Source organism: Episyrphus balteatus, chromosome 2, assembly GCF_945859705.1.
Source record: "Episyrphus balteatus chromosome 2, idEpiBalt1.1, whole genome shotgun sequence".
In the NCBI taxonomy this organism is placed as follows: Eukaryota; Metazoa; Arthropoda; class Insecta; order Diptera; family Syrphidae; genus Episyrphus; species Episyrphus balteatus.
This window is the reverse complement of record NC_079135.1, coordinates 7,174,790-7,185,743: the sequence shown is the minus strand read 5'-3', so window position 1 is coordinate 7,185,743 and position 10,954 is coordinate 7,174,790. Positions and strand designations below refer to the sequence as shown.

At 28.0% G+C, this 10,954-nt stretch overlaps 1 protein-coding gene across 1 annotated transcript; it reads left to right on the top strand.

Annotated features, from left to right (window-relative positions):
- Window positions 1-623: 623 nt before the first annotated feature.
- On the top strand, window positions 624-8,090 carry LOC129912791 (larval cuticle protein A2B). The gene is made up of 4 exons (XM_055991224.1): window positions 624-853; window positions 1,178-1,274; window positions 1,374-1,574; window positions 7,439-8,090. Exons 1-4 carry the CDS (start codon window positions 764-766, stop codon window positions 7,570-7,572), a joined length of 522 nt encoding a protein of 173 aa, XP_055847199.1. The 5' UTR covers window positions 624-763; the 3' UTR covers window positions 7,573-8,090.
- Window positions 8,091-10,954: the final 2,864 nt, after the last annotated feature.

Genomic DNA, 10,954 nt, shown 5'->3' with positions numbered 1-10,954 from the left:
GCACAAATCAAGTACATTTGCAAAACGTTCTTTGACCCTAAGAAAATACTTCCCAAGGTAATTTATATCTTCATATTGATTTCTTCAAAAAATTCAATCGTTCACCACCAGCAAAAAAAAAAATCAGATCACCGCAGACAACTCGGCAGCCGCAACCTTCTTCTTCATCGTTGTCTTATAATTTAATTCTCAATTTCCAACAAAATCAAATAAATCATGACAGCACGTATAAGACAAACAAAATACTTTTAATCACCCGTGTGCTCCAACCCCATTGTTTTGCTGATTGACCTGAAGCCAACGCTTGATATTTTTCCCATTTAGTTATAATAATTAACATTTAAACACAAACAAATAGTAAAACGCACTAATGCAGCTCCTCAAATATTCACCCCCACTCAAATGAAGTCTCAAGTGTTGAGCTTGTCAACAAACCCTTTACTCCTCAGCTTCTTCTTCTTTTTCATGTCTGTTTGTCATTCACATCAAAACCATCAACGTGCGGTGTGTGGATTTTCTTTCAGTTAGGGGGCAATATTTGTGTTTCTTTGGTTTTTTTTTTTCTTTCTTCGAGTTCGCCCTAAAGCCACTGGCTGGAGTATATAACACAAACTTGATCTTAGAATTGGCACAGTATACCGGGCATCTTGCGAGCGATTAAATCAAAGTGTTTATAATAAGTAATCAAAATAAAGGACTAATAAGAGTAGTGATATAAAATAGATTTTACAAAAATAAAACAAACATACCAAAAAAAAATAATATGGAAAATATTTCATCAGTTGCCGTTTTGTGTTTAGCGATGTTCGCTACTACAGTCCTAGCCCATCCAGGATATGCTGTGGATTATTATGTGAGTTTGTCAAGTGAAGTGATGATGAAAAATGAAAAAACAAGACTTTTAAAGTGAAAATTAACCGATTTATTCAAAACAATTCAAAATAGAGTTTGCTTCTCAGCTCTTTTGTTTTACATGAAAGTGTTCATAAATTGTGCTGAAAAAAATATTTAAACAATACTTTTGAACAATTAAGTTTAATATTATGATAACTACATTATGTAGAACATTTTATTAAATAAATTTTGAAAAATCCTTATTTAAAGACAAAAACTTTAAAATACAAAAAAAAAATAAAGAAAATATGTTAGTTACAATTTTATTTCAATTATTTTTTAGGATCATCCAAAATACGCTTTCAATTATGGTGTAGCTGATCACACAACTGGTGATATCAAATCACAGCATGAAACTCGTGATGGTGAAGTTGTCAAAGGTGAGATTTTTTTATTCCTATTTTATTTTTCGTTTATGTTTAATCAAAATATTATCCTATACTTTTACTAAAATAAAACATTTTTCTTCTCTTCCAAAGGTCAATACTCATTAGTTGAACCTGATGGTTCAATTCGTACCGTTGACTACACAGCTGATCCAATCAATGGTTTCAATGCTGTTGTCTCCAAGTCAGGACCTTCAGTACATGCACATGCTGTTGTTGCCAAGCCTGTGATACACAAACCAATTGTCAAACATATTCAACAACCTATTGTTCTTGCTTCACCAGCACCTTATGGTAAGTTTACTTTTTTTAATCATTACTGGAATATCCCATTACTTTTAGAAGCTTTACAATATCTTGCTTGATTGTTTTTCTTCTTACAATGTGGATATTATTTAACAGATTTTTAACTGAACAAAATTTCTAACGGACTTTTTATGTTAAATTAACTAACTAAAGTAAAAAAATGTATAAAATACTAACTCTTCAACTTTTTTTCTGAATATTTCAATTTACAAAAAAATGTAAGGATATTTTTTTGAAATGCGTTTAGTGCAAAATCACATGAAATAACTAGAAAAATACTTTTTTTCGTATCTTAGGGTTAAAAAAGGAAAAAAATTTTATTTGCTATACATTTTTTTCGAGATACATATCAGATATCTTTGAATCAGCAAATTACTTCAGTTTGAAAAATTGTCTAACACTTGAAATGAATTTTGAAATACCAACATTTAAGGCTTTCTCAAATTCAAAATTATAGGTTAAGAGCGTTAGTCTGTATCAAAATCTTCCTAATTTATATTTAAGAAATTTAATAAAAATCAAAACACATTCCTATATAGTTTTATGACTATGGTTTTTGGTGTGATAAATCAATTAATGGTTCAGTTTTAACGTTTTTTTTTATGCAAAAACATTTATTTTGCCTATATAAAATCAAAATTAAAAATTTCAAAAAATAGATTATTGGATTTTTAAAAAATGTATTAATTTTTTTTTCTTAATCAATTTTTTTAATTTTTTGGAATTTTTTCAAAAAATTTTTTATGAAAAAAAAGTTTTTAAAAAACGACCTTAATGATTTTGAAGTTTTTTTTTCTTAAAATTCATCTTTATAAAACAAATCAAATCGCATACAATTTTGAAAGCTCAAATTTTGTAAAAAACAAAAAAAAAGCAAAAAGCCTTTTAAGAATGAATTAATCGATTTTTTTTATTTTTCATATTAACCAAATTCTGATATACTTGGGACCAATCCATTATTTAAACCTTTAGACTAGGTAGCTTTCCGAAAAGTAATAAATGGCCTAAAACTTATAAAGAAACAATAATGAAAAAATTAATGGTTTAAGGAGGGTCAATCCTAAATTAAAAAAAAAAATGCTCGATTCTTCAGAAAAATATTTCAATCACTTCTGAGCTTTCAAAGTAAAATAAAGAAAACTAATACTTATGACTTCTGGTTAAAACCCAAAACTGTATTTAGTACTTTAATTTTACCAAAATGAAAATAATAAAATCAAGTTTATTTTATATCATTAGTTTCATTATTTTCACCTACCTACTTTCTCATGTAGTTCTGCAAACTTCTTCCATTTCGCACTATTTCTCTGCCAAAAAAAGTAGAAAACTCATAAATACAAAAATCTTCTTTGTATTTTTTTTATTTGACTAGGCATTGATACTTACCGAATGGTGAAGCTTTATCGCAGACATGCAAACTACTACAACAATCAACACTTGAAATATCATTCAGAATAGTTAAATCAAATTCAAGCTCACTCAAGGATCTCTCTCATTATAATTTTTATTATCGATCTTTCTTACCGTGATAATCATAAAACAAAAAGTATTACAAAGACTTTAAAATATAAAAAAAAATATTTATTATATTCTACAGAAAATTAATGTCAATAAATTGCTATTAATAGAAAAAAAAACTTAAATATTTCCTTTATTATTATTATTATTATCTAAGCACTTGAATTAAGAGAAATAAACTCTCAACTCTTCTTGAAAAATGGACAAAGAAAAATCTATCGAATTTGTCTTCCGTGACATAAATTTTTGTAATTTCAGTGGCACAGTAGTTGATCATACCATACCACACCATAACTTCAATCATCATCTCCGCCACCACAGAAAGATGAGTATGATGATGATACTCATACTTCCATCATTGCGTGAGACGATGCAATTAATATTCAATCCGCACTGCACATCACTCTATGGATGATTCGCCTTGCAATTTGTTATGCAATCACAAAAGATTCACTTTCATCAGATGATAGTTAATAGTGAAAAAAGTATTCTTTTCACACATAATAATACTGAAAGCAAAACTACTCTTTACCACACAGAGATACAAAACTCAGAAAAAAATGTGATAAATACGTCATTAAAATGTGATCTAATTTTTTCACTCATCAGATTAATGGATTTGATGAGCATTTTCTTACAACACACAATATGATTTGAATTGAGTTAGGTTCATCTCCTTTCTCAATAGTTTCACGCACTTAAGAGTTAATAGTGTGATGATGTTGATGTCTGATGTAATAGATGAATAATGTGGTTATTTTTTGTTATGTTTAGTTTTGAGTTTATTAGTGATGGTTTACTTAACCACAAGTGTGTTTATAATTAGGTATTAATCACAGCATTTTCATTCATTTACACGAGAGTTGTGTTTTGTGTATTTTGGGGTTGATGCTCCTTATTTGAGGAGATACGAGTACTTCTGGTTTATCTTTCGCTGGATATCATATTAAAAACCAATAACTATCAATTTAAGGAAAAAGAAGTGAAAAGAGTAGTTTCCTTGGCAGTTTACTGGAAATTGAATATCGGTTTGAGGTTGTTTAGTTTACTTTGTAATTAATTGAATTTATATTAATTGATACTGAATAAAGTACCTATCTGCAAATGGGGATCGTCATGCAAATCTAGAAAAAAAGTAAAATTTTTGTATGGCGTAAAAATCGATGACACTGTGAAGTGAATAAAAGAAAGTAAGAAATATGTTAATAATAGTTTTTTAACATGTTATTTTTGATAAAAATGTAATCAATCATTATGTACTGTTAGTAATAAGTGTTTTGTATTTGTTCATACATAGTTTGTTTAGAAAATCAACGAAAATTTATGGAAAAAGTTATTGAAAACCTCCTATTTATACTATTTTCGCAAGGAACGTTTATCAAACAAAATTTTATTTTTTCCCCCAAATTAAACAATACTTTTAAGTTATTGATGTTGTTAAGTTATTGATGTTGTTTGTTATTATTCTTAAAGAACATTGAATATACACAATTTTATATTACACTCTTGTAAAAAAACTATGTACACGAAAGTATTCTTTTTGCCTATAAAGTGTCCCAGTAGGAGAATTTTTTCAACAAATTCTTATGTATCTTTTCGACTACTTTATACTTCATTTGAGCCCCAAAGTTGAAAGGCATTAAAAGGAGGTGATTTCACTATTTATTTGATTTTTTTTTTTAAATTGTATACATAAATTTAGTAAATATAATGTACATGAAAAAAATAAAATGCACTACTGGATTTGAAGCATTCATGAAAGAATAATTTTAATTTAATTTTATCATTAATTTAATAAGAAATGTAAACAAACTGTGAAAACTTGTTTTTAAATCCAAGAAAAAGCCTTTGTTTTGATTTGGTTTCTTGTACAGCAAACAATTTTTTAAATTGTTCTTTTAAAATTTGAAATATTTTTCGTTTAAAAAAGTTTTTCAAGAAAAAAATTCTATATATTTATACAAAATTTCAAGAACATTCAATATAATTCGTTTTGAAAAAATTGATTTTTCAAAAAAGTTTTTATATACCCAATATCTTTTTTTAATAGTCCATTAATTAAATAAATCCTATTAGATGGAACAAATTCGTTCAAGAGTCTTTATTGCTGAACATGATTCCTTGTAAAATAAAAGTATGCTTCAGCTAAAACTACTACTTAATACATTGGTGCATTTCTGAAAAAACGGAAACACTAGTTGTTTTTCAGTTTTTTTTGTATAGGTATATTTCGAAACCGAGCCTACATATAACATGGTCAAAAGACATTTCCCATTGAAAATTAAATTTTCTATCATATTAAGATGGTTACAAAATTTTTAAAACTCGTAGCCTAAAGTGAAAAAAAGTTAAAAAATTGAGTATTTTAATTTATTTTACTAACTCACTACCTATTTGATACCGGTAAGCAATGAACAATGAATGATCCCGAAAGCAATGAACCTTTTCAAAAATAAGGACTTCTTTATTTCTGACTTTTTTTTTTTGTTAAAACAACATTTTTAAATGCAATAAAAAAAGCAATAATTGTTAAATTTTTGACTTTTAAAGTAAAGTGAAAACGAGGGGTTGATTAAATATAAACTAATAATGATAAAAAAACGATAACACGTTCCACGTTCTCGGTTTGAAAAAATGTATTCTAAGTAACCAGATAAATTGAACATCTTCTTTCACCGATTTTTTTAAACGGATTTTGATTTTATTTGGCATTTAAATCAAATGGAGTCGTTGCATGAAACTGCTTTTTCAGCATGCTCTTTTAGGTCTTTTTCGGATAATTTCATTAGAAATGTTTTAATCTTGAATTTCTACTGCTATGTGATCAGTAATCATCGGATTTTCCTTAACTTCTCTAATGACTTGGCGATCATCAAATGGATTTATTTTTCGTTTTATCCCACTGCCGATCTTATAACCAATTACACCCAATTATTCAAACATCTTATTAATTTTTCTCAATGCTGATTGACTTATTTAATGCTCTATTGTGATTTTTATCTTTGCTCGAGTTTTCTCACTTGAAATGAAATTTTTGTCACTGTGCGTTTTTTTTAGCACTATAATCTTTCAGTAAAAAATAATAACTGAAATGTTGTATGCTCTTTTTCCTTTATTCTTCATCTTGATATCTGACTTTGGAACTCACTCACACCTTTAGTCGATCATTGTTCAATATTTCAAGTTTTATTTTTCAATTTCGTTTGATTTATATTTTATGGAGCAAAATCATGATTTTTTGATTATAAACTATTGCGTTAGCCTTTACCCCAGAATCATAACTATTATAATAGTACCTAAACTCTTTCAAGGATTCTCATTTTTCGAAGTCAGAACAATTTTTAAGTCAAAACAATTATTTCGTTCGAAGGTTTTTCCATGGCAAATTTAGTGTCCAGATTTAAGAAAGGCTTGAATAAGGCACCTTATTGTGTGCGAAAACATTGAAGTTTGCAATGAAAAAACTTAAAAAAGATATTAAAAAGCTTAACTCTGCCACACTACCACATTAAATAAACAAAACACTAAAAAATAAACATTTATAAAGATTAATTCATAAATCAAAACAAAATGTCTCTTTTAATGTTTGATATGGGAAAAAAAGGATTAAATAATAACAAATAACAACTAACAAAAACAAAACACTATAACATTCCAAACAAATACGACTTTTTTCAATTTCCTACAACAATTCAATCTCGTGGAAAATTTTAAATGAATCACTTGTATTCATGCGTTTTTTGCTCTAAACCTCCAAGTGATACCAGAGTTTATTGTTAATTTTTTTATATTTTCCCATTGGTGGGAGTTTTAGTTCAGTCGCACTCTGACTCTGTGGTTCCTCAATGTCGAAATAATTATTAACTCTTCTGAAGACAATGAGCTGTTTTTTTTTTTTTTTGCTTGAAAAACTAAACAAACAGAATCCAATTGACCTGATTTTTTTGTGTGTTGCTTTTGTAATTCCATGTAATATTGTTGTTTTTTTTAAGATGATTGTGTCGTCGTTGTTGTGGTTTTTTTGTAAGCATTTTTGCTATGTGAACTGCATTAGATGACAATCGAGTTTGCACCTCAGGTCTTTTGTTTCGTTTTTGATCTCTTGATATTGGATGCACTCGTTTCAAATGTTACATATTCAGATGAAGTAGATAAACGTTAAGTAGTCATAAATAACAATACCCTTTGATCTTAGTCAAAGATTGCGATTTCAAAGTTTATTTTTTTGCATTTGATTGATGTAGTCGCAAATTAATGTGGTGCACTTATTCTATGAAAAGGTTAAAACAATTTATATGTTAATGAATGTTTTTTTTTCTTCTTTTTATTTGCAGTTGTGTCAAAGTCCCATTATGCACCACAACAGCCTATTCACTACGACTATGACAATTATGCCGATGGACAATACTACGATGATGGTTATAATGGACACTATGAAAGTCAATATGGACACTATGATCATTATTAAGTAAAGTGATTATGATGTATATTTAAGAAGAACAATTAATGATCTTTTGCTTAAAATCCAACAACAAGAACAACCAACAATCAACAACAACAAATAACTTAACCAAAATGTGCAAATATTTGTCTCTGATTTTTTTTTCTACAATATTTTATATTTATTTGTAAAATATTTGTAATTGTAAATAGTTTTTTTTTTGTATGCTTTTTATAAATATCAACTCAATCAACCAACTTACATAATTTCACACACACACACATCTCTATGTTTTTTGTTTCTTTTTAAGTTTTCTTAGAAAATAAGTTTTGTTTTTTCAAATCCTTTTTGTGTTCGATTTTTTGTAGAGTTTCTCATTGTGACTGACATTAATGACATATATTATTGCAAAGAATATAATTATTATTTTTTATTGTAAAACGAAAAAAAAAAAAATTATAAATTATTTACTTTTGTTGCGAGTCTTTGACAACGATTTTATGCAAAGTTACCATGGTAATGTTATAGGAAATAAACGAAGAAAGTCAAGAAAAATGAGTTTTTGTTTTATATTTTTTTGCAGAGGAAATGGTGAAATAACGATTAAGGTACAAGTACAAACCCTAAAGTATTTTATGAAATTTGAGAATTTTTATCTAGCTACATAGAATACATCCAATTTGATTCGGAAGCAAGTGTCTATATTGAGTCATATTAGGTACACAATCTTCTTAAATATCCTTTGAGGCAATATCAAAAAGTTTATTATTTTCAGCTTATAATTAAAAATGTACGATAATAGATTTTTTTTTCAATTTGTTTTAATAGTTTTTGTTTTACAATAACAAATAAGGCAGCCTCAACCACATTTTTGATTTTTCAAATTATATTTAAACGTTTATTCTGTTTGGATGAAAAAAGTTGGCAGTTTTTTCGTGTTTTCCATAGTATTATCCTACAGTGTACCAAATTTTAAGATTTTTCGTCAAGAAATGGTTGTTAAAATGATTTTGACATCAAAAAGCACTAAAGGCACCATAACGTAGAAAAATGAGAGTAAAAATATAATAAAAAAAATAATATAAAAATATAATACTTATTATTTTTTAAATGAATTTTCATTTTAATTTTGAAAACACATAAGTTTAAAATTTCGATATGTTCTCTTGTATTCTAAACTAACCAAAAATAAAATAAGCAGTTGTTCATAGGAAAGAGGTCGCTGGTGGGCAAATACCTTTGATTACAGCCATGTTGTGGCTGTGCTGGTGGGGAATACAAATTTCGGTTTCGACGGATGTACCCTTCAATATTGCAGTTTAAAGGAGTTCTTAACTTCTGGTTGTGTTCAACTCCATTTCTTCTATAGAAAAAATGTCTTTGAATGGATTCAGAAGTACTATAAAAGTACTTTGCTGAGCCCAAGGGAACACAGCCATTGTAAACTTTGATTGACAACTACTCTTATTCTTTGGACATTAATTAGAGAAACAAAGTCTGTTTAAAAACGGTTCATTTGTTTTTGAAACTTCGTTGATTGAATTTCATTTTTCACTTAGGATTAAGGTCTTGAGATAAGAACTAAACCTCGCAGATTATTTTGAAGGGATGTCAATTGCATGCAAGGACCGTTGCCTTAAAATAACAATGGTGCAGAAGTGGCATTGTCAATTTAAATAAGAGTCAATTGAAGATGATTCTCTCCAGAAAAATCATGGCATCAAGTTTTTGGGATACGGAACTGATTTTGGTAAAATTATAACAAAAAGGATGTAAGTATAACCGATAAATACTACACAAAAGATTGCTGCATATGTAGAAAAAAAAATCACCATAGAAAAAAGGAAAGAAAAATGGGCAAAAGTGCATCTGGTTTTGCAAGACATATGGCTCCGATTATCAGAAGACCTTTTGTTATAACTGTCATCTGAGGAAATGGTAAGGGAGTTACTAATAACAGAGTTACGCGCGACAGAGTTACGGCCGTCAAAGTTACGCGAAACCGAAGTTACGAAAAACTAGAGTTACGAATTCTAAAGTTATGTTAAGCTATGACATGTGATTTTTGGGTTGGCAACAATTGCGAGGAACGATATGGAATTATGGAAACATAAATAAGAGAATATCGATTCTCATTGGTTATTTTAATAGATTTTAACGAAAATGGGTGTGGTTTAATCTTTTTATGCAAAAAACAACCACATTCCTTGTTTATTTATTTGAAACAGGATAAGTTAAAAATAAAACAAAAACCCCACCTAATAAAAAGAATTCTAATATACCTATATATTTGCCATTAAGGCAGGTCTTTTGTGTCATATTTATGTACCTGCCCAACTATCAGAATTTTATGTTTTATTTTTTGGTTCGTTAGAAGATTGTCACCCCAATTGCTATTCTCAACTAATGTTGATGTATATTAAAATTTAATAATTGAGTTTAAAAAGACAACGAATTTCAGTATTTATTATCAATTAATACCTGAAAATTGCAATATGGATGACCTATCCAATCAACATTTTACAAGATTAAATAACACCCATTTTCGCTTTACTCATTTAGTTCTGACCAATGAGAAAAATGTTAATCTCTTGTTTGTATTTCCATAATTCTATATCGTTCCTCGCAATTGTTGCCAACCCAAAAATCACATGTCATAGCTTAACATAATTTTAGAATTCGTAACTCTAGTTTTTCGTAACTTCGGTTTCGCGTAACTTTGACGCTCGTAACTCTGTCGCCCGTAACTCTGGTATTCGTAACTTCGTCGGTTTCCCCATCTGAGTTTGGTTTATAGAAGCACGCACTTTAAAACTTATGTTTAGACCTTCTGATAACATTTTATTCTCAAAACCGAAAAATTAACTTCAAAGAAAAAAGACGGTGAAGTTTAGAATTTCTACACATTTTGAAGAGCTTACACCTTTTTCTACCAAAGTTTTTCAACTACAAGATTTTGAAATTTCGGATAACCTTTTGAATAAGCATTTTAACTGTCCCATCTTAATTTATTTTATATTGTAACAAAATTATATTTAATTGTTAAGCTCATAAAGACATTTTACCAACTATTAGCGATGATTAAGTTAAGACTTTAAAAAATATCATTTAGGACCGAAGAACCAAAGAAAATAGTTCAAAGTGGAGTTTTTTGAAATATCAAAACATCTGAAGTCTTAATTTCTGTGGGTTCTATGGGACCAATTTATTCACTCTAAATTATATTTAAAGTCCCCATTAAAAATAAAAAATCTGTCAAATCGTATACAAATTTTTAAATATCCTTTGTTAAATGGAGACATAAAATTTAATGAACTATTAAATTTTAGACATTCTTTTTTTCAAGTAAAAACCAAAAGTTTCTCTGTTTTGCGATTGTATATCGGAAGAATTTAATATATAACAATAA

What these genes read in the sequence shown, in the direction of transcription:
- LOC129912791 (XM_055991224.1), top strand. Translation starts at nt 764, where the DNA reads ATGGAAAATATTTCATCAGTTGCCGTTTTGTGTTTAGCGATGTTCGCT. An exon ending in GATATGCTGTGGATTATTAT is followed by an intron (nt 854 to 1,177) that starts GTGAGTTTGTCA and finishes ATTATTTTTTAG; the next exon opens with GATCATCCAAAATACGCTTT. An exon ending in TGCTTCACCAGCACCTTATG is followed by an intron (nt 1,575 to 7,438) that starts GTAAGTTTACTT and finishes TTTTATTTGCAG; the next exon opens with TTGTGTCAAAGTCCCATTAT.